This window comes from Hemicordylus capensis, chromosome 5 (assembly GCF_027244095.1).
Source record: "Hemicordylus capensis ecotype Gifberg chromosome 5, rHemCap1.1.pri, whole genome shotgun sequence".
In the NCBI taxonomy this organism is placed as follows: domain Eukaryota; kingdom Metazoa; phylum Chordata; class Lepidosauria; order Squamata; family Cordylidae; genus Hemicordylus; species Hemicordylus capensis.
The window spans coordinates 45783979-45807668 of record NC_069661.1 but is presented as its reverse complement, the minus strand read 5'-3'; the positions used below and the strand labels follow the sequence as shown (position 1 = coordinate 45807668).

The 23690-nt window shown below is 43.2% G+C and overlaps 1 protein-coding gene and 1 long non-coding RNA gene across 13 annotated transcripts in view; one reads left to right on the top strand and one right to left on the bottom strand.

Moving 5' to 3' along the window:
* BLTP1 (bridge-like lipid transfer protein family member 1) overlaps positions 1 to 23690 on the bottom strand; it is a 201468-nt gene that overhangs the window by 140294 nt on the left and 37484 nt on the right. For all 12 annotated transcript variants that reach the window (XM_053253722.1, XM_053253721.1, XM_053253726.1 and 9 more), the window contains exons 14-22: positions 22387 to 22478; positions 18982 to 19099; positions 16487 to 16642; positions 15438 to 15535; positions 12915 to 13093; positions 12591 to 12697; positions 3171 to 3376; positions 2330 to 2557; positions 1615 to 1752 (exon numbers count right to left, since the gene is read on the bottom strand). In XM_053253722.1, the coding sequence (XP_053109697.1) occupies positions 1615 to 1752; positions 2330 to 2557; positions 3171 to 3376; positions 12591 to 12697; positions 12915 to 13093; positions 15438 to 15535; positions 16487 to 16642; positions 18982 to 19099; positions 22387 to 22478 (1322 nt within the window). The remainder of the gene's footprint in view (positions 1 to 1614; positions 1753 to 2329; positions 2558 to 3170; positions 3377 to 12590; positions 12698 to 12914; positions 13094 to 15437; positions 15536 to 16486; positions 16643 to 18981; positions 19100 to 22386; positions 22479 to 23690) is intronic.
* Positions 7410 to 11520, top strand: LOC128326594 (uncharacterized). Its single transcript, XR_008308127.1, has 3 exons — positions 7410 to 7483; positions 7683 to 7817; positions 11415 to 11520. It is a non-coding gene; the product is annotated as an uncharacterized LOC128326594 (long non-coding RNA).

Below are 23690 nucleotides of genomic sequence, written 5' to 3'. Positions count from 1 at the left end.
CCTTCTAAATAAAGGACCTTTTTCGAGCTTGGAATGAAACAACCTCTTTTTGAATCGAAACGCTTCAAATGCCATTTTGGAGACTTGTTTCTTCCCTTGCTGATTGGTTTTCTGGCATTGACTTCTGATTGGCTTGTGATCTCCTTGCTTTTTGGTTGGCTTGTTTTCATACAAATCAGGTGTTGTCATGGGCAACTGTGCCCCCATTGGCTGGGGGGGGCACACAAAAGGAGAGAATTTCACAATGAATACTGGGAGGCAGAGAGAGCCCTTACAGTGTGCCTCTCTTGAAGAATAGGATATATCAGGAGAGGAGGAAGGAAGGTTTGATTTTGTGGTTTTCTTTTCTCAGCACTGAGTATAATATGCTGTACTACTGCTGCTGTAACTCTCTGTTTTTGCTGGATCTCAAATTGACAAAGGCAGAACTTGGGGGCCTTCCTTCCTTGAATTTTGGTTTAGTTTGTTTGTGAGCTAGTGTTGAGGTGCAAAATGGACAATTGCAGAGCGGTGTGTGTGTGTGTGTGTGTGTGTGTGTGTGTGTGTGTCTGTTTTGTGCCAAAATGTGGCTGAAGTTGCTCTAGTTGAGCTTATGGCTACGCTTGCTGCCAAGTGAAGGTGCTGCTGCTGTGGCAGTAGTTGCAATGCTAGGAAGTAACATAAGGAGTCATAATTGTGTGTGAGAGAGCAATTTGTGCCAAAGATGTTTGGTAGCAAAGGCACTGCAGCTGCAGTGGATTCTGGATCACTGATTCTTTTTTGGCCATTTTGGCCTCTGTTTGAAATGCGTGTTCTGTGTTTGGAGGGACAGATTCCCTTTTACTGTGTGTTTCTGCAGTGTTTTTCAAGGCAGGGTTGCAAATGCATTGCAAATTTCAATGCAAAACTTTTGTGTACTCTGTGAGTGCAACTTGTTCCAGCCATAGGGAAAAATGGGGAAACTTGAAACATCCCATTGTTCCCCATGGGTAGCTCCTAGGAACACCAAAATGGGTTGTGTGCAACATCCTCTCAACATATCCATATATGCAAACATACAGTTTCAGTGCCTTTCCATTTCAGCACCTCGTCCACAATATTAGGATTTGGCATAACAGCCACAAAATGGAAACTTGTGCCAAAATTTCTTTCATGTGCTTGTGATATAATGAGCAGTCATACATGAATGCTATTCTAGAACAGTCAAGTTAATCTACTGTTTCGAAAAGGATAGAATCCAGTGTTAATTGTGACTTTCATAATGAATATTAATGTAGAGAGTTTGTATATCACTTCTGCAGTAGGCCTCAAATCATATACACAGCTGAAAACAGGTAACCAATACAACAATATGTTTTGAAAGTGATACCATTTATAAAACCCAGAATGTTCATTACAGACACATTTAGGTCAGGCAGAAAGTAATCATCTCTTTATGATATAATGGTTGGGGATAGAAATAGATGGGGATTATAGAAGAGTTTTCTCTGTGTAAACCGCCCCGAGCCATTTTGGAAGGGCGGTATAGAAACTGAATAAATGATGATAATAATAATTACTTCAGTGTACTTTCCTTAGTTTTAAAACACAAACTAACTTCAAAATAACACATTAAAACAAATGCAGTCATATTACCTGGTAGTTGTCATTCAAGAATAAGTTCACTGGAGATAATACAAGCTGCAACATGGTCTCTCTGTATCCTTTTTTCATCTCAAAACATAACCTTTCCAAGAAAGCCGTAGGGCATTCAGGGCCATCACTGCTGCAGTGCTAAATGATAAACCGCCAAAATGTCATCAAAAGTGGAGTATTAGAGATACTCAGATTATGAAAAACAGTTGGTTGGTCTCCACCTGTTGCTGTACTTTAACATTCTCTAGAATCAGCATATTGTTTATTTGATGACTGGGGGCGGGGGCTATTGGTTTAAGTCCAGAGTTAAGGATATCTCATTTTGGCTCAAGCTCCACAATGTGAGGAGACTAAAACCTAGGGCTGATGCCTTAACAGACATGCCACATGAAATGATGTCACTTACAACTTGCCCTCCATGCACATGGGGCAATTTTGCTGATGCCAGGTACTCCATCCTTCTCATGTTGATTTTGGGACTCAAAGACTGCCTCCATACGATCTTCTTGTCTGGGCTAGGTATGCACTGCTTACCCATGTCCCTTCATCAGGTTTTCTTCCAAAGTGTTGGTACAATCGAGACAACACACAAAAACCCAGCACGACCAGTAGAACCAAGCCATGAACTGGTTTTTACACCATGTGTGTGCATATGTTTAATAAAACTATTGCACATCAAATCCTTTTGAATAAATAAGGCAATCAAAGCACTTACCATTGGTAGTCGTCCATGCACTTTGTATACATTAACGAGCACAATAATATCCCAAGGACGTAAAGTCAGGGGATGAACATGTCTGATTGACGTGTCACTATCCTTTTTGTCAGCATCCACTCCTACTGCAGTCCATCCAGAGCTTGAAGATGTTGACATGGACAGTACAGGGCTTGAAATCACCTCCTCAAAATCAGTATACATATCATCTTCACCAAAATAATTTTCCTGGCAGGATGAATTAGCAACACTTATATGAAAGCATAGCATAAATTCTCACACCTCAATAAAGCTCTAATTCTGCAATCCACTTAAATACATCAACTTTGATTCTAATTATATAGGAATAACCTCCTCAGTCAGGGTTAAATACCTTATTACATGCTTTAGAAGCTGAGGGTTTCCCATAATTAAGCATTTTAGATAATGTGGAAGCTGACTGAGTATTTTATAAATACTAATGAAAATATTGGTGTGATGCTTTATAAATAATAATAAACTACCTGCTAGGGCTTCTCAGACAGGGCTTCTACACAAAGTGCACTGCAAACATCTGAACTGGATGGCAGATTACACAGCTCAAATTAATCCCATCAGACACAAATAGAGAACCAGTGCTGGCTTCCATGCCTACCCTGGAGCATCATATTCCCTTCCCCAGATCACAGATACCTAGGACCTCTTCACATAAAAAGTGACTGCTACTGAGATTTAAAAGTAAATGCTGCATTTAATTCAACCACTAAAAAGAGACTTAATATTATACATAAATATCGTTCCACATGTTTCGATAGTGCTTTGACTTCTTTGTGTACTTATCAGACCAGGGAGCTTTCCATACCTTTATAGATACAAATGCTTTCAAAAGAGGTCCATATAAAGTTATACGAGAGTCTGGGGAGAGTTCCAGTTCCACACGGAGCCTGTCAGGTGGCAGCTCTGAAGGATCAATAGGGAGACGAGGAGAACCTGATGGAGAGATGCCCCTGTCTGCCATTTTCTGTGATGGTCTCAGTGCAGATAAGATTGTTTCTTCCATTTCTGACACTGAGGAGTAGATGAAAATGTAAAACATTTTTTGGCATCAAGCTAAACATCTAACTCATGTATAGTTAAACAAAAGAAATGCATTATATAAAAGTTGAAGTTTTATACAGGTGGTTTTTAGATTTTTTACTTTTTACAATACAAAAAAAAAGTGTTAATTGAGGAAATAATATATCCCACCAAGTGGGAAGAGGGAGGGAGAAGTCGGGCAATTTCTACAAAATGCAAATAAATAGGCAGTGTCCAGACTAAGCTAACCATGACTAAATCCCACTGAAATTAACAGGACTGAAGTTAAACACAACTTAATTTGTCTCATTGATTTTATTGGTGCTTAGCTATGACCAACTAGTCCAGATGCTGCCTAGTATTTTTATTCAATATATACATTGCCCAAACAAATTGCAACATTTGTGGCAAGGAGAGCTGGTCTTGTGGAAGCAAGCATCAATTGTCCCCTTTGTTAAGCAGGGTCTGCCATGGTTTGCATTTGGATGGGAGACTACATGTGAGCACTGTTAAGATATTCCCTTCAGTGGAAGAGCATCTGAATGCAGAAGGTCCCAGGTTCACTCCCTGGCATCACCAGGTAGAACTGGGGGAGACTCCTGCCTGAAACCTTGGAAAGCCACTGCCAGTCAGTACAGCCATTACTAGATGGACCTATGGTCCGACTCTGTATAAAGCAGCTTTCTATGTTCTAGTTTATGTACAGTTCTGAACAAAATAATCTGTGGCTGACATCCAGACTAATGCTGCACTAGTGCAATGAAGAAGGCTGCATCCATGCAAGGAGATCATGTTGCTGAAACACTACCCAAATCTCTTGTGCTCTTGGTCTACTTACACAACAAGGGTAGCAGATAACTTTCCCTGCAACATACAGGAACTGAGGAAAAGGTCTCACAACAGGAGGCACATCATAGTTTGCACAAATGCTCCCTGTTCCAAATGTTAATAATAATAAACTGGTGATAATTGCATGTTATGGCCTATGCAGCTCAAGACTTTGCACGTTTACTTAGATTTAAGTCCCACTGTGTCTAAATCCCAGAAAAGTGTGTATGGGATTGCAGCCTTAGTAAACCACAGTCCAAGTTAGCTTAATATAGAAATAAACATTCAAGAACTCACAAAAAGATATTCAATACATGCAAAAATACTCTGAGAATTATGGCTGTTTTTCCAGGGCCGCATACCATCATTGAAAAAAATAATAATAATAGTCATCATCACACTTATGTCTTCTTTATTCTGTCATGGAGCTGACTCAGCCTTCCATCCTTCTGAGGTCGATAAAATGAGTACCCAGAATGTTGGGGGCAATATGCTAAAATCACTGTAAACCGCTTAGAGAGCTCTGGCTATAGAGCGGTATATAAATGTAAGTGTAAGTGCTAAGGTGGCACAGACAGGGCATTCCAGGAAATCTCCTATTCATACACTGAGGCCATGTACTCCCAGTGTGTGTGTGTGTGTGTGTGTGTGTGTGTGTGTGTGTACACATCACAGATAAAACAGGTTGCTTACCTGTAACTAATGATCACTGTGGGGGGTCCATGGCCACCAGATGGATGACTTTAAAAGGAGCTTAGACAGATTTATGGAGAACAGGTCTATCAGTGGCTAATAGTCCGGTGGCTGTGGGTCACCTCCAGCCTCAGAGGCACTATGCCTCTCAATACCAGTTGCAGGGGAGCAACAGAGAGGGCATGCACATACCTCTTGCCTGTGGGCTCCCCAGAGGCATCTGGTAGGCCCCTGTGTGAAACAGGATGCTGGGCTAAATGGGCCTTGTGCCTGATCCAGCAGGGCTGTGCTTATGGTCACTAGCAACTGGGACTTCTGTGCCTGCGCAGAAGCCATGGAAGAATCTTTAGCTCCATTTGGGTGCATGCTGGCCATTTAAGATGTGGAGATATCAGAGCCTCAAAGGGTGCCTATGGTACCAGCAGTTGAGTGCCTCCCTCTTCGGTTCATGAAACAGCCATTGTGAATAGACTTTCATCATCCACATGAGAGAAGACAACCAACAGTACAGCAGCACAGGTAAGTGACCAAAAAAAAAGCAAAAAGTAGCTAGCAGAGGGGACAGCTGGGCAAGTGTTGTGAGTTACTATGGACACACACAGAGATAATTAGTTACAGGTAAGCAACCTGTTTATCTCTGTAGTGGTCCATGGTCACTCACAACTGGGTGAATGGCTAGCTCCCTTGTAGAGAGGAGGTGGGTGCTACAGTGGCTACAGTACTTTCTTAAAGACTGCCCAACCAAAATTAGCCTCTGAAGCAAAACAAGTCCACAGCATAATGTCGGGCACAGGGCAGGTCCAAAGACCAGGTAGCAGCCCTGCAGATGTCCGTCATACTAATGGCCAATATGTGGACAGCTGAAGTAACCATGGGCCTAGTGGAATGTGCCCTGATCTTGGAGGGTGGCTGAATGCCTTGCTTCTTGAGGCAAAGGAAGATCAACTGAACCAGCCAAGTGGACAACCTTTCTCTTGAGATTGAAAGGTCTTTGCTAGTCCCCATATAGAATACAAACAGTTTGTTTGACGTCCTGAACGACTTGGTGCAGTTCAAAAAATAAAGCAGGCACCTTCTGACATCCAAAGTGTGTATAGCACGTTCAAGGAGTGTAGAAGGGTCACAGAAAAAAAGGTAGGCAATGCAATGTCCTGGTTAATATGAAAATCTGATACAATCCACGGACGTAAGCTAGGATCCGGGCGAAAGATCACCTTGTCCAGATAGAACTTGGTATAAGGGGAGTCCGCCCTCAGGGCAGCTTTGCTAACCCGCTTTGCTGAAGTGATGGCAACAAGGAAGGCGGTTTTCAGACAGAGCAACCTCATGGAGGCAGACAGCAATGGTTCAAAGGGGGGCTCTGTAAGTGTGGACAACACGAGAGAGAGGCTCCAAGGCTCTATAGGTGCCCTCACCAGAGAGTACAGGTTCTTCACCCCTTTGAGAAAACGTTTGGAGTCAGGATGAACAAAGACAGATTTACCATCCCAGCCTTGGTGGTACACTGAAATGGTAGCCAAGTGCACCTTGGCAGAGGTATTGAAAAAGTTCCAGTCCCTTGAGGTGAGCAAGGCAGAGGAGTATCTGCCTTATCGAGGCTTATTCAAAGCCTTTTGACAAAGCATGGAATGTGAAACACTTCCATTTGCATTTGTAGGACCTTCTCGTGGAGCCCTTTCTTTCATTCAAGAGGATACTGTCTAGAAGTTCAGTCTCTATGCCAGCAATGACAAGGATCTCAGCACGTGGTAGAAGACTCGACCCCCTTCTCTCATGAGAAGATCCCGACGAAGTGGAAGACGAAGGTATGATCCTTTGCACAGCCGGAGAACAGCTGGGAACCACGGTTGCCTGGGCCAGCAGGGACACACTAGAATGCATTGAGCATGCTCTTGGAGAATCTTTCCTACTATCCTAGACAACAATGGGAAAGGAGGGAAAAGGTAATGAAGCCTGCCTTGCCAACACAGTTGAAAGATATCTCCCATTGAACCCATGCCAAGGCCCGCCCTAGAACAAAATAGAGGGCTCTTCGCATTATCCACTGTGGCGAATAAGTCCACAGATGGGGTAGCCCACGAAGCAGAGATACAACAGAGCAGTGTTAAGTTCCCATTCATGAAGGGTAGAGAAGGAGACATCCTAGCTGAGGGAATCAGGCAGAATACTATCCTCCCCCTTGATATGGATGGCCATGGGCGTGATCTCATGACGCAGGCACCAATCTGAGTTGTAGGGAGAGGTTGTTCAAAGTCCCCGAAGGGCTCACAATCTAAAAAGAAACTTAAGATAGAGACCAGCAACAGTCACTGAAGGTACTGTGCTGGGGGTGGACAGGGCCAGTTACTCTCCCCCTGCTAAATAAATAAAGAGAATCACCACATTAAAAGGTGTCTCTTTGCCAAGTTAGCAGGGGCATCTATTTTACCTACTGATTAGGATCTACTCTTATCTACTGATCCTTTATCTACTAATACATCCATCCACTACTGGATGGACCCGTTGGATGGACCCGTTGCCAGGGAGCTGACTGGAAGGCGGCCAACATGGAGGTGATGGCCTCGATGCATTCTGCAGGTAAGGCAGCATTTTTTTCTCTCACATCCAACACCGCCCCAATGCACTGTAGAGTCCTTTGAGGAGTCAGAACAGACTTCTTTGTGCCATTAAGTTTTATTGTCTTGACTATGTTCTGTTATGTTGACTTATGCTTTGTCTATATTTTGACTGGTCATAGACCATAATAAACTACTTACTTACCAACCGACTTCTTTAGGTTGACAGTGAGTCCTAGAACAGCCAGAAGAGAGAGGGTAAATTGTAAGTTGGGCTGCAGAGCAGACTTGTCCTTATCCGAAAAAAGCCAGTCATCTGGGCTGATGGGGAAGACTGATACTCCATGAACACACAGGTAGGCAATGACAGCCGCCAAACACTTTGTGAAGACCCTAGGGGTGGTACAGAGTCCGAAGGGAAGCATTTTATACTAGTAAGCTTGCGTGCCAAATGGAATTGCAAGAACCGATGGTGTTATAGACAAATAGATATGTGGAACTAAGCATGAGCTCTAAAGACACAAACCATTCCTCTTCCCACAAGAGAGGCAAGATTGACTGAAGAGACATCATTCAAAACTTTGCAGTTCAGACAAACTTGTTCAACTCTCTTAAGTCTGGATGTGGCGAAGGCCACCATCATGTTTGGGGATCTGGAAGTATCTCTAATAGAACCCAGCATGCACAGATGGAGGTGGCACTGGTTCTATGGCATCCTTTTGGAGAAGCAAAGCTTCCTCTTCTTCAAGGGTAGGAGTTGTGGGTGTATTTTATGCCCACATGAGCAGGGATAGAGCCAAATTCAATGGCATAGCCGCCACGCACTATGCTCAACACCCCGGTGTCTGATGTAATAAGACACAAGGAAGGGAAATAGGGGGCGAGGTGAACATCAGCTGAAGGGGGAGATACAGATACTTCCAGGTCAAAGATCTCAAAAGGACTGTTTAAGTTGTTCTTGGGCCTTCAATATTTTTTGCTGGCCAGTGCTGGTGGAAAGAGCAACTGGTGTATTGACGAGATCTGCCTCGATAAGAACCTCTACCTTGCGAGGGGCGAGGTTGATACTGTTGCTGAAATGAAGGCCGATACCTCTGACAGTACAAGGAAGGCTGCTGGGACTGCACAAAAGTCTTGGCTGTGAACTGAGACTTTTTTAGCCATTTCATGACCTCATCTTTAGAGAACAAGCCTTTCCCGTCAAAGGTAAGGTTTTCAATCTTCTCTTTCATGCCAGGCTCCTGAGGCATGGAGTGAAGTCAAGCATGATGCTGTAATGCTATGGACCCTGCCAGCACCTTTGACTCAGTTTCTGTGAGGTGCTTAGCGGTGCTCAGTTGTTGTCGAGCGAGGTCCACCAACTTCAATAGGGTAGATAAAAGCCAGCCCTTAAAGGGTTCAGGAAGGGTAGCCGCCGCCTCCTTCATATTGTCCCACAGGGATTGTTGATACTTGGCCATATAGACCATGTAGTTAGCCACTTTGAGGGACAAGCAACCCGATGAATAGAACCTCCTGGCTATGGAGTCCAGCTTCCTCTCTTCCTTGTCCACTGGCACTGAGTGCTTTCAGGATGATCTTGAATGAAGCGCACAATCAACCACCAAGGAGTTCAGTGCAGGATGCTTAAAAAAGAAAGGGCAGGAAGCCTCCTAAATATGGTACAGGTTCTCAAGTTTCTTGCATGGCTGAGTAGCCATCACAGGAGCTGACCAGGCAGTCTTAGCAGCCACCACCAACAACGCCAATACTGGAAGTGTCATAGGGTACGCAACCGAAGAACTCTAGAGATAACTATACACTGGATCAGTCACAGTGTCCTCCGGAGAAGGAATCTCAAGACCCAAGGCCCGAGCCATTTCTTGTATCTGAGCTCGATATGAGTCTTCTCTGAAGGGGAGTCTGAAGGCCTGTTGCCTACATTATCGTCCAGTGAAGTGCCCAGGGGGACTTCTGAAACATCAGACTCTGGGTCCTATACATAGGATGATCCCCATCAGGATCCCGGGGGAGAGGATCAGTAGGGTTTGGGAGCAATTGCGTAGCTGATTATCCTGGAACCAAAGGTGGATACATAGGTTCCGGTAGCCTAGATGGTACAGAAGGCACTGGCCAGCAAGGCACATGAGGGGCTTCTGGAGGAGGCGCAACAGGTAGAGCTGGAGTTGGTGGTGGCAGAGGCGTGGGTGGACCCAAAGGAACAACAGGCACTTTTAATGGGTTAGGAAAAACACGTTCCAAATCCAAATAGGTTCTCAAAGTCACATTGTCTTCCATAACCTATATTCCTTGAAATCACAAGGGAGCACTGGAGAACCTAGAGGAGGACAAGGAGGACGGTCTCTGTGCTTGAGGTGAGATGAGTCAAGTGTGCCTGGAGAGCTACCATAATCCAAGTGTCTATACAGGAGCCCCTGGTGTCTATACAGGAGCCCCTGGTGGCGCAGTGGTAAAACTGCAGCCCTGTAACCAGAAGGTTACAAGTTCGATCCTGACCAGGGGCTCAAGGTTGACTCAGCCTTCCATCCTTCCGAGGTCGGTAAAATGAGTACCCAGAATGTTGGGGGCAATATGCTACATCATTGTAAACCGCTTAGAGAGCTTCGGCTATAGAGCGGTATATAAATGTAAGTGCTAGTGCTAAGTGCTATACTGAGCCCGCAAAGCTAAGAAATGGTCGCATTCCCTAAAAGGCAGCGCCGAAGGGCAATGTGGGGTCAAATTGGAGAGACCTTCAGTAGGGGTTCTAGGGACCGACAAAGGAGAGTTGGAGTCCTCCACATCAAGGCCCTGAGAGAGTGTAAACCCTTTAAAGGTGGATCCAGAAGGGGTATAACTAGTTGAGCCCAAGAGTTCATTCAATTCCTGGTGCGGCAGATTCTGTAGAGCCGGAGACTCTAAGTAAGGAGTAATCGGGACCTCTATTTGGTGTTGAGGAAACTGCACTGGAGTTCCAGTGTGTGAGATTATGATCAGAGACATCGAAACTGAGCAAACTGGCAACAAGGTCAGGAATTGAGTTGGCGCCGGGACCAGCTCCGACGGCGTCGATGATGCTGCCTGTGTCCCCAACGGCACCAGCGTCGAGTGCTACAGAGTTGATGATGTGGTTGATGTCGATGCCGAGATCCAGGCATCTAGGGTCAGCGTCCTGTCAAGGTTGGTGGAGTCTTTCTGCTGTGCTTCAGCGCTGAAGGAGTCAGTGCCGGAAGAGGCGAGTAAGAGGCCAAAGGCTGCGCCAATGCCAGAGAGGGAGTCTTCACCTGTGCTGAAGGCAAACTCTTCAGCACCAGGTCCGACACCGAAGACAACTCAGGCATTGTTGTAGGCCTGGACAATGACTCCGATGAACCATGCTTCTTCTCCTTGCGGGGCTCCAATGACGTAGAACGATCCCGCTCATGTCTATGCTTGTGTTTTTCACACCCTCGTCCAATGGCTTTTTAGAAGAGTCTGACAACGCCAAAGAGGTGGGCATCAATGGCACCAGCGCCAAGATAGACACTGAGGGTGCCAGCCTACCAGGCGTCACAACATGACGAGGCAAAGGCGGTCTCGGAGTTCCCATTCAGAGTATATTTTCATATAACAAAGCCTTCATAACTTAATCGTGTTTTCTTTTGAAAAGTAAGGCACACCTTACATGCACTCGTCCCCCAAACAAATGAGGCAATCAGCATGCCCATCAGACGATGGCATCATGCCCTTACAAGTGGAGCAACGCTTGAAGCTCTTAGCGGAAGACATATCCAGAGTCCAAAAAACAGTCTGAGGTCAATCCAAGAAATCCGAGATAAAAACAAAAATAGAAGGAGAAAGCAAGCCAAGTCCAGAAAACTGTCTGAGTCAATCCAGAAAACAGTCAAGATAGCAGATAGAGTATTCAGAAAGAACAGTCCAAATCAAAAAGCCATGAATCAGTCAGAATAAAACAGTCTCTAAATCTCTTACAGGATCCGAGGGATAGGAGCAGATTCCTCCCCAGGCAGTGAGAGCAGCAGACGAGAAGGAACTGAAGAGGGAGGTGCTCTACTGCTGGAACCATAGGCACCCTTTGAGGCTCTGATATTCCTACACCTTAAAGGGCCAGCATGCGCCTAAATGGAGTTAAAGATTCTTCCATGGCTTCTGTGCAGGCACAGAAGACCCAGTTGTGAGTGACCATGGACCCCTACAGAGATCTACTGTTACTTCAATTGTTCAATTTTTTTATTTAATTAATTTAAAATTATATGTGTAAGTGGCCTTGCAGACCAAAATCAGCAGAGTATAAATATTATTTTAAATAAATCAGATCTCCAACAAGTTCAAGGCAGTCTTCTCAGTCAGTATCAGAAGCTAGCTTCCTTCAGAATGGCAATAAATATATTTTTATTCTACATACAGAAGCACATGGACATGGTTATGGGGCAAAGGCAGAACTTATCTAGTTGCTATTACCCACAATTTTGACTTTGTTGCTGTGGTTTTTGTTGTTGCTAGAGCTGGTTTTTAATACCAAATTACAGTTATAATGTGAACTGCCTTGAGGGCCCTTATATGATACTATTATACTATTTTAAATAGTATAAAATATACTATTTTGAAATGAGTATACACATTTTAAAAACAAATATACATTTCATGTATATTGAGGCAAGAATACCAGAGGACATAGGATCTCTATATTAATTTATTTACAAATATAGAAGATAGAAAGTAGTGCTAGGCAAGCAGGCAAGTATACAATCCCAAATTCAGTACATCATCAGAACCATACAAATCTTCCCCCAACCAGAAACCCACTGACAGCTGGCCCACCACAAAATGCAGACTATAGCTTTTCAAGGTCTCTCGCCCACACACACACCCCTCTGCTCCCCCAAGACCAAACTGTTTCAACTCCCACACAGGCAAGTGAGTGTGACTCACATTACAGCTGACGAAGTGCAGTCTAATGGCCCTAAAACCTAATCCACTCCAAGCCTAGGGGGGAGGTTGCATAATAGAACAGCATGGCTGACACGCAAAAGTTTCTGCTGGCTTTCAATTTATTCTGCTTAGGTTCAATTTTCTCTTTCAAAATGCTTTTACAAAAACTCTAACACATTCATCACTGTTAAATGTAAAAAGAACTAGGTGAGACTTACATGACTGCTTTAACTGTTCATCAGCCTTCTGTGGATAAATCGGATGCCATGAGTAGTCTATTGTAAGCATAACACTTGGTACAGTCCAACATTCGACCCAGTCAGCCCTTTCACAAAAGAAAGTTTTTTGTAATAATTGGTTGCTTTATTTTTTTATTATATTTACAGACTGCCTGATACGAATCTCTCCAGGAGATTACATGCAACTGATATTATTAACCACTGCCTACCATGTAGGGTGTAAAACATGGGAACCAACAGCGATGCCTATTAGCAAATCCCAAAATGTGTAAGAAACTATTGTGTAACTGAAACAGAACTTACTCATCTTGAGTCATGTTCCTCCACTTCGGTTTGCTTGGTTTTTGACCACTTTGACTTTCAGCAGCAACACAGGACTCGGGATTTAGTTTGCTAGGATGACAATCTTTCACCAACATAGAGAGAGAATATTTGCTAGGATGGCAGTCGGGTAGAAATAAGTGGAGATCAAGACCTTCCCCCTGAAAATAAAACATGAATTATCAATCAGCATTTGCACAAAATTCAATGATATTGCATTGAGGCAATAGTCATTGTCTCAAAGCACGATGGAAAAAGTTTTTGATTAATAGCCAGTATAGACCTATACCCACTTTACCGATTGATATGTTCCCCCCCGCCAACCCCGTCAAATGTATAGAAGTTATCACATTCACAAATGATTCATGTTTACAGTTCTAAGCAGTCTGTTCTGGAAATATAGGTGAATAATAGGGATTCTAGTAGGGATGTATCTATAATGGGTGGACATGTTCAAAGAACGCAAGCTGCCCCAGCACCTCCCCTCAAGAAAAGAGTCTGTCGAGGGCCCCTTACCTGCCACCACCGCCAGCCTGCCTCCCTCCCCAATGCCAGCAAAGAGCGAGTATGCATGGGGATGGGGCCAGGCCCAAGGAAACCATTCACCCACCCACTCTCTTCGGCACCAGAAAATCCAACAAGTGCTTTTGCTAAAGACGCCATCACCCAGGGCTGGACAGTAACGACATTAGTCCTCACCGCCCTTGCTGGTGCCAGGAAGGGAGAGGGGCATGTGGCTGGTAGCAGGGGGACACAATGGAAGACTGGCAGTGGGAGCTGCCAAGAAAATAAAAGTTAGTTTAAAGTTTTTGGCAACATCTATGGAAGAGTAAAAAAAGCACGGGGTGCCAGTATTCATTATGGAAGACAGGCCCCTCCAGACTTGTTATGCCTCTGAATTTCTTAGGGGATTGTTTGAATGGAAGTTATTTTATTAACTGTTCAAAAAAACAATCTGCATTATTTTAGAGAGTGTATTGTATAGGAGGAAGATGGTATCACAACATTTTTTCAAAGCTTACTTAATCTACCCTTTTATATTAAAATTCTATACAAAAAGGTGATGTTGCAGCACAGAGTACAGAACCCTATTATTCATGGGGGTTCCGTTCCAAGGGGGACCCCCATGGATAGCGAATCCACTAATAATGGGGTATTAGGGCAATAGGGTGGTGGTTCCCGGATGCCAAAAATTGGCCCCAAATGGCAGAATTTGCTCCATTTTCCCCCCATCATGCCCAATTGCCCTCAAATGGCCTCTCAAGGTGTCCTAACATACCCTACTGTGCTGAACCACCCACAGGGCCGAAAATCACATTTTTTTGGCCTCAATTTTGAGCCATAAAATGACTTCCGATCTCTCCAGCAGTCAAAACGGCATCCGGAAATTACCTCCAAGGGCATTTTTGGCCACCCCAACCCATGGATAAACCGATTTAACCCTTTTTTTCTCTGCTTTTTCCCCAGGAATACTGAAGTTGGGTACTAATTACCCGACCCCAGATACAAAAAACCATAAACGCTGGACCCGCGAATAGCGAGACCCTTCTGTTTTTTATCTTAAACTCCAGACAGCCAAGCTTCATATCTATGCAATTTATTTTTAAGCTGCAGGACTAAAATTGTAGAATTAGAATTGTCTCAAGACATAAAAATTAAAAGTTTAGGAATAATTTTTCTAAGCAAAATAGAGTTATAATGCACTGGCCTTCAGTACACTGGCACTGGCCTTCTAATAAACAAGTGTTAGACAACTGAATTATGACCTTAATTAACATGGTCACACCAGCATTGCCACAGCAATATTTTAGAGAAAGAGAAATAGAGATTGGGATACCAACTAATAGTTAGGGATGTGCATGGAGCCGGCATGGGGTAGTTCGAAGGCAGGAGGATGAATTTAAGGGTGGGGGAGGGTGCACTTACCCCTTTCGCCACTCCCCCCTGCCAGTACTCCATTCTAAACTGATCCGGCGGGACGGCAGCGTACCTCCCTGCTGCCCTGTCCCCGCATCGGACTGGAAGTAAGCAGAAGTACCCAGCGTGCGTGTGCACATGCACCAGGTACTTTCACTTAATTCCAGTCTGATGAGGCGGCAGCGAGGTACGTTGTTGTCCCACCGGAACAGTTTACAATGGCGTGCTGGTGGGGGGAAGTGGCGGAAGGGGGAAGTGCACCCTCTCCTGCCCTTAAAGTCAACCCACCCCCCTTCGAACCAGCAGAACACCAGTCATTCGAAATGGTTCGGAGGCTCATAAAGGGCTTCTGAACTGGTTCCATGCACATCTCTACTACTAAATATGTTAAAAAAAGAACTCAAGAACTCTGAGGGAAGAAGAAAATAGGGCTTGTAAAAACAAGAGTTTTAGTGACCAAAGACATCAAAGCTCTCTCCTCTTTAAAGTTAGAAGTTTCTCTGCACATAACTAGGATCATAACTATATTGCTAAAGGCTCTGTTACCATCAAAACAAACACAATCTGCAAGTTTAAAAAGCCACTTACCCTTAAAGAGAATCTAGTATTGCACATGCTTGGAACAAAGTCAGTAAAAGGCAAAGAAAAAACTATGTTTAATGTTTCTCCACAGGCTGCCACATAAACTACAAGAAAAAAAACAAGAACAAAAAACAAATGTCAAACATTACTTAAAATGCCTTTTACAGACACCATTAATGGTACTTCAATGACTATTTCACTAGAGCAGGGGTCCCCATCTGGTAGTACTCCAAATGTTGCTAAACTACAACTCCCATCAACTCCAGCTACAATTCATTGTGGCTGGGGATGATGTGAGTTGTAGTTCAGCAACATCTGGAGTACCACTGGTTGGAAACCCCTGCACTAGAGTGTAAGTCTCAATATCACTGTCAAAACTAGTATTTGGGAAGATGTGAGAGGCAAGCCTGTGCTTCGGCACGGCCAAATCCAAATAAGTAGCAGCATCTCCTTGGTACAATGGGGAAACCGTTTGAAAAGGCTACCCTTCTCAGTTTTCCCTATGCACACATCCTGCCATGCCCTGAGCACCATCCCAGGGGAAGTATAGGATTCAGCTTCCCATGAAAGGGGCCCCCTCACCAGACCAGAACTGCACAGTAGAGCATGGAGGTGGTCACAGTGGGAGAAGTTGCCTCCTCCCAGAACTGAGGGGTTGCAAGTTATTCGAATTAGCGATCCCAAAACACAGGCCTAGTGAGGAGAACACTGGAGCTCATTCTCGCTCTTCAACAATTTGAATATAGATTGTTCCAGCACACAAAAAAGCATCTGAAAATATACATTATTTGGCTACAGAACAGGCTATTGGAATTGGGGGGTGGGGGGGTGGGGACACACACACACACACACACACACACACACACACACACACACAGGGGAAGATAAATGAATACAATAACTTAACTTTGAATGGATAGCAAGAAAATACAGGAATGGCAAATTATTTTAATATAAGATGATCTCTGTTTTGGTTTTAAATATGTTTTTAAATAAATACTGCTGGAAATAGGAAAACTGTAGTGTGCTCACTTAAAATATAGTTATGTTCTTACCATTTTCCTGTTGCTTTGTGGAACAATCAATCCAATTGTGTTGATTTGCTGCCCAAATCATTTCAAACTGATAGAACATTATTTTAAAATTCCAGGCATAAGGAACGAATGAGAAAATATCAGGAGGACTGTCACTGGACCAATCCTGAATCAAATCTAAAAAAGAAAGAAAGAAAGAAAAGGGTGGGTGGGTGTAGAATGTGATTTACAGCTCACAGGGGTAGAGGAAAGACTCATTTATAGAAACAATACTTTAAATGTTTACACCTTCACCTTTTTGATGACAAGGTATTAAAAATAAAAATCAGACTGAAGTTTAGACTTTCATCACCTCTAGCAGGGTGTAGCTACCATTGAACGTATGGGTTCAAAGAACCTAGGACCCCCAACTCCTGAGGGACCCCCAGCTCCACCCCTCTCTATTATCTTCTTCACTCTGAAGGGCCGCCGGGCAGAGCGGCAAACACGAGCCCCCTTTCCCCTAGCTACACCCGACCTCTTGTATTAAAAACTGCCCCACTTCTCAGTTCTCCAGTGACAACAATATTTGGTTACATAACAGCAGTGAAAAAGAAAGGAAAAAGTTGAATACCAGGTTTTCTTTTAGGGAATGTAGCCTGTAACACACTAGAAAATAGTTGTATTATTAAACACTATATTAAACACTAACATTTAGCATGGCATCTAAGTTCCGTCTTTGGAACACTTTACATTTTATCACTCATAAGAGGGGTCTTTGAAGCAAAGCAAAATATATGGATCAAAATTCTTATACTGCAATTCTAAACTCAGTTGTTGTTATTATTATTGTTGATTATATTTATAAACGCCACATCCAGAGGCTCTGAGCAGTGTACAACAACTTTTAAAAGACATAAAAACACACAATTCAAAACACAGTGCTAAAAACAATATAAAAACAACAATTAAAACCATTTAAAACCAAATAAAATACTTTAAAAAACAACAACACTTTACAAGCCTTGGAAGGCCAGGCCAAACAAATAAGTTTTTAGGGCTCTCTTAAAGGCCGAGAGCGAGCCTAAACTGCGGATATCTGCCAGAAGTGCATTCCATAGACCAGGAGCAGCTATGCTGCCATTCACAAACATCTTACTTCAGTAGCAATAATATTGACTAAGAAAGGATCCACTTCAGCATTAGAGTAATTTGACATCTGTTCTAGCTAAATAAATTTCATAAAGGAGGGAAATAAATTAACTTCAACGGACCATTACAATTTTTAAAATTACATGCCAAACTTTTAAACACTGAAAACCTTTAGGCACTGAAGTTTAAGGTAGTCCCAAATCCTAAGATTTCCCAGAAGACAGCAAAATAAAATGTCTTTTGAGCTTGTAAACATCTACTTTACTTATTTTATTTAGTTGTAACTTCAAAGTAGGCTTAGGTATTTGTTTTTGTATGACGCAGGTTTTTAGCTGCACACTATCTATCTATCTAGTATGTGGAGAGAGAGAGAGAGAGTTTGTGTGTGTACACACACACAAACACACACACAGTACTGTATACAGTAGTTGTAGCTTAGAACCTCCAATCAAACAAAATTCCTCTAACCCAATAAAGCTTTCCAATCCCTGTAGATAGCCTCCTACTCACATAAAATATGATGTTCAAAAATCTTAAAATTGTGTCAATCCTACACAGCTCAACTCCACTGAATAGAATAAGACTACAAAAATTAGCCACTTCATTTTAAGGTGGACTGTGCACATTCCCCAGTGTAAAACATCAAGAGAAATTGAGGCCAGTGTGGTTAGGGTCACAGGCATTAAGAGTATGAAGCCAAATGGTTCACTAGTCACGGACCCATGAGCCCATAAGGCTTTGAGAAGAGAGTTGGTCTTGTGGTAGCAAGCATGACTTGTCCCCATAGCTAAGCAGGGTCTGCCCTGGTTGCATATGAATGGGAGACTTGATGTGTGAGCACTGCAAGATATTCCCCTCAGGGGACGAAGCCACTCTGGGAAGAGCAGAAGGTTTCAAGTTCCCTCCCTGGCAGCATCTCCAAGATAGGGCTGAGAGAGATTCCTGCCTGCAACCTTAGAGAAGCCGCTGCCAGTCTGTGAAGACAATACTGAGCTAGATAGACCAATGGTCTGACTCAGTATATGGCAGTTTCCTATGACCAGAAATTCAAACTCCTTTATATTAAACTACTTTTATTCAACCTGGGAGTCTTGATATTTGTAATTTAATGTGAACATCCCTGATACATAAATCATTTAGATGACTAGTACACCAAAAGCCCTCTACTGAAACTACTTTACAAGCATGTATTCTATGCTGTTGAAACTAAAATTAATTCTTCATACAGATTTGATGACTAAAGCAACATGAAGTGAATAGGAAAATCTATTTTGGTGATAGTTCTTAACAGACACATCTATGTACAAAACATATCATACACACAGACATCTGTGCTATTTTTAAAGATGTGCAAAACATACATTACACAAAAGTAGAAAGATTACCTGTAAAGAAGCTTTTTTGAGCAAAGATAAAATGGTAGGTTGCCTTATAAACTTCTATTTCACACTGCCATGTCTGTGGCATGTTCCATATCCGGGGATAGTTGGCATTAATATGAAACTAAAGCAAATACAAAAGCAACAGTATAACACAATGTACAAACAACAGCCCCCATGATGTGACAACTGTGTACTTAGTAGATAATTTTAAAAATTACTTTCCTGCTAAGGAAAAATGAGAGCTAGCCTGGTTTGTTACCTTTTAAATCTTTCAAGTTACAAAGGTCAATTTTCATATCATTTATTTAAAAGTTATAGAAATTCAACATTTGCTTTAAACTACATTTGCCACCCGCTTTCACAAAGAAAGTATCAAGTATCAAGCAGTTCAATCTCAATCTTTTGTATGAAAAAGCCATTTTCACAGTCCAGATATAACAAGCCTACTAAATAATTAATCTATATTGAGATGAGAGGAGGGATGCTATGGTAGCAGCAATGATGGCTTATGGCACCTATAGACTGAGCCATGTGATTTCCTAGAATGGTCCTGAAGTGGTGGGAGGCAAACAGGCAGCACAGGATGATCACAAAGATATGGAGGGAACTAAAGACTCATACCAGCTGTGGGATCAAGAGGGGCTCAGCAGGCATGCTGGACAGACTGAGCATGAAGAGGTCCCAGGAGCTAAGCTTCAAATGAGGAATCAGTGCAGTGTAGTGGTTAAGAGTGTTGGACTAGGACTGGGGAGACACAAGTTCAAATCCCCATTCAGCCATGAAACTCACTAGGCAATTATTAGAGATGTGCACAGTTTTGGCACAGAACCGGTTGAGGCAAGTTCTGAACCAGTTCAGTGCCACGTTGGGGATGGGGTGGTGAAGCAGTGAGCGGAATCTTCAAAAGGAGGAAAGCAGGTCCTTCCATGCTCTCTGCCACCCCATGCAGCTTCCGGCTGTGACAGCACTCACCCCAAGAATCTGCACACAGCACCAATATACACAGGTTCTTGAGGGGAGCCGGAAGCTGCAGGGGATGGCAGAGAGCAGGGAAGGACCTGCTAAAGATCCTGCTCACCGCTCCCCACCCCCACCAGCGCCAAACCAGTTCGGAACTCACCCAAACCAGTTCAGCAACAAACCTTGGTTCATGCATGTGATTATGTGGCAGTTCTCTCTCAGCCTAACCTACCTCACAGGGTTGCTGTGAGGATCAACATAATCATGTACATGTCTCTGAGCTCTCTGGAAGAAGCATGAGATATAAATGCAATAAATAAATAAAACAGAACTAGTGTACTGCAAGTGATCTCTGATCACCGTGCTATTGCTTTTTCTGTTTTACTAATTACCTTACTAATAAAGAGCCTGGAAGGAGAAGAAGGGGAGCAGTATCACAGCAATGAACTAAGGTAAGAACAGGTTGATGAGACAGATCTTCAAGGAAAAAGACAGGCAAAGAAAACTAGGAATTGAGGTAAGGATGGCAGAATTTAAAAGAACTGAAACAAAGTATAAGGATAGGAGCACCTATGGGAAGAAGATGGGGGAAGGAAGAAAAAGAACAAGAAAAAGAGTGTTGGGTGGATGCTGCTTGGGAACCAAGTTTTTGAAGGAAGCATAATTGATTAGGCAGTGGGAGAAAAAGCAAAGGCTTGAAGAAACAATGAGCAATGTGCCTCAAAAAACAGACAAGACAAATGTGATCGAGAACCTAAGAAAAGGAGGGACTGTGGGCAACATCCAGATTTAGTCAGTCATGACTAAATCCCATAGAAATTATTGGGACTTAAGTTAAACATAACCAACTAGTTTCAATGGCTGACATGATGTGCAGCGTGCCGGTGATAGCACAAACTCTGCAAGGGCTGTAGTGAACTTGCTAGGCAGCTCCAACACAGTTGAGGGGTAGCAGTTGCACAATCAGACCTGCTGCAGTAGAGATAAAATGGTTTCACAATCAGCGCTGCTGCAGTTACTCCATTGTGGCAACACTGAAAGTGCAAATGTTCACCCTCAACTGTGTTAAGGCTGCCTTACATGTCTGCGGCAGCCTAGGCACAAGTCACATGGCTGCTGGCACACTGCACACAATTTCGGCCATTGATTTCAGTGGTGCTTAGTCATGACTACTAACCCGTTAGGTGTTGGGAAGGAGGGAACCAGCAGGCAAGGAAGCTTTGGGCCAGACAGCAAAAAAATGCACAAAATTGCCAGATTCAGCCCGAGGGAACTTATGCAGCCTTAAAATACATATCAAAAGGGCAAACTCCACCAGGCACAGCTTCTCTTATCACTGCAATATTATGATGGGAGAAGCTATATCTGGTGAAATTCCCCTTCTGCACAACTCTTAAGAGGACACATCCTTTCAAGGAGTGGCTCTGGAAAGGAGACTCAGCAGGTAGTAAAGAGGGAAGATGAATTTCACATACTAGGTTGTACTATCTTACTCAATCCACTGTAGGTGGAGGAATGCAAGGCAACTCCTTGTCCAGGCATGACCTTAGTTAGGGATGTGCCAAAACCAGTTCAGTGATCCTTTTCTGGACCGCCAAACCGGTGTGGTTACCTCTAAGGGACCAGGAGGATGCTCGCTCTCTCTCTCTCTCTCTCTCTCTCTCTCACACACACACACACACACACACACACACACGTACTTCGCACACACACACTGGCCACTTCCGATCAGACGCTGAGTGGAGCAGCAAGAAGATGCACTGCTGCCCTGCACAGCAATTTTGGGAATAGCACCAGTGGGGGAAACGCAGTGGGGTGGGGGTAAGAGCACCCTCCCGGTCCCTTAAAAAAGGTACCCCCCTGCCACTGCACCATCAGTCGGACAGTTTGTGCACATCCCTAGCCTTAGTCAGTCCTCCACACATGGACCAGCAGGGTGGACAATAGCACAATTTTGGCTTTGCTTCCCTCCATCCCTCCCTGCGGCAACAACACACTTTCCCTCCTCTGATAGGGGTAGGAGTTAATGTCACTGATGGAAGCTGAAAAATTAAGAAGAATCTCTGGACTCTCCTCAACTCCATGCTTTTTTCCTATGCTTTTTCTCCATGCTTTTTTCTTATACCTATACTTCTTATACTTTTTTTTTTTTTGCTGCTGCTGCTGCTGGTTTATTTTTAGTGGTTTCTCCTTTTTATATAATTTTATACCATTTTTAAAATATTATTATACTATTATTATAGTATTCTTTTAATAGTTAGTTGCCCTGTGTCTGCAAAGAAAGGCAGGATTTATTTTAAACAAACAAAATCTATGATTGACATATACAATCATGTATTCAGCTTAGTTGGCTTGTAAATTCTTTACACCACTTTTTTTGAAATATATTCTTCCTATTTGCTTAAGTTTTAGATCAAAATATGGTAAATGTCACTCCAGAATACTTACAGCTAACATTTCTGCTTCTAAGAGAGTCCGGTACTGCATACTACTGGTGGCATCTACATGTAAAAGTTGACCTTTAATTGCAGGAGAGTAACCTAGTAAATAAAACACAAGTATCAACATGTATCTCTCTCTTTCACATACAGTCACTTTCATTTCAACCAAAAAGAAAAGGTCCATCCTGCCTATCAGTGGTAAACACTAGGCTTGTGCAAAGCTTTGGCCAGAGCAAAATAGTCCGCACTGCCATTTTGGCGCTGCAGGGAATTGACCATTCCCATTGAACACCTTTGTGCTTTGCTGAGCCTTTTCCAGCACCATTGGGCTCTGTTAAATGAAACTGAGCTTTGTTGAGTCCCAGTGACATCTAGGAAGCTACACACAGAACTACACAGGGAGCGCACTTCCAGAACCCAGTGCATGTCTTTCCAGGTGGTACTGGGGCCCTGTGAGACTCCAGTTTAATTAATGGTGCCCCACCAATACTGGGGAAAAAAGACAACAATATGTAGAGGGAGCTAGTAGGAATGACTGCCTCCTCACGATGCCATAAGAGCTGGCATCTGATTATTTCAATTCAGACAAGGCTTCGTACAAGCCTAGTAAGCACATAGCAGCGTCTGAACCCATTTAGAGCAGTTTCCAATTGATTTTTTTAAAGGCTGGTGCATTATGCTGAATGCTGAATGAAGGAGAAATTTTTGAGTTCATTGAAATGCTAACCAAAAAATTCACAACAGGAAAATATACCCGCAGAAGCAGCTATGCCGATTACAGGAAGTAACTGAGGGCAACATGCCTAGATCCTTAATTTACTGTCAGATTTTTCAACACCATAGCATTCCAACCTTCCAGCTCACTAATCAAGGCTGCAGACAAAGAGAAAGCTTGAAGAGCAACTCTTCATTTGAAAATTTGGGGGGGAGCACTTTTTTGGGGGGGAGATCTGGATTTTTAGGGTGAGGTTCAGCAAAATGAGGGGGGACCTGCTCAAATACTTAGTGAGGATCTGCAATCCAGTTGCCAATATACACTTTGGGAAAAATAAAAATAAAAAGGTGTATCCAGTCATCTTTAAGTAATGGTACTGAGAGCCTGGTTTTAAAATTCATCAAATAAATCTTAAGAAAGGTCAGGAAAAAAGCAAATGAATATTCTGCTTTCAACATTAAATGCAACCTGCTTTCATTAGCAACAGAAGTATAGAGACATATTGGGGGAAGACCTCAAACATTCTGAGATGTAGGACTCAACTCAGTCCTAAAATATATACTTCCACAACTTCACACTACTTTTCTATGGAGAAC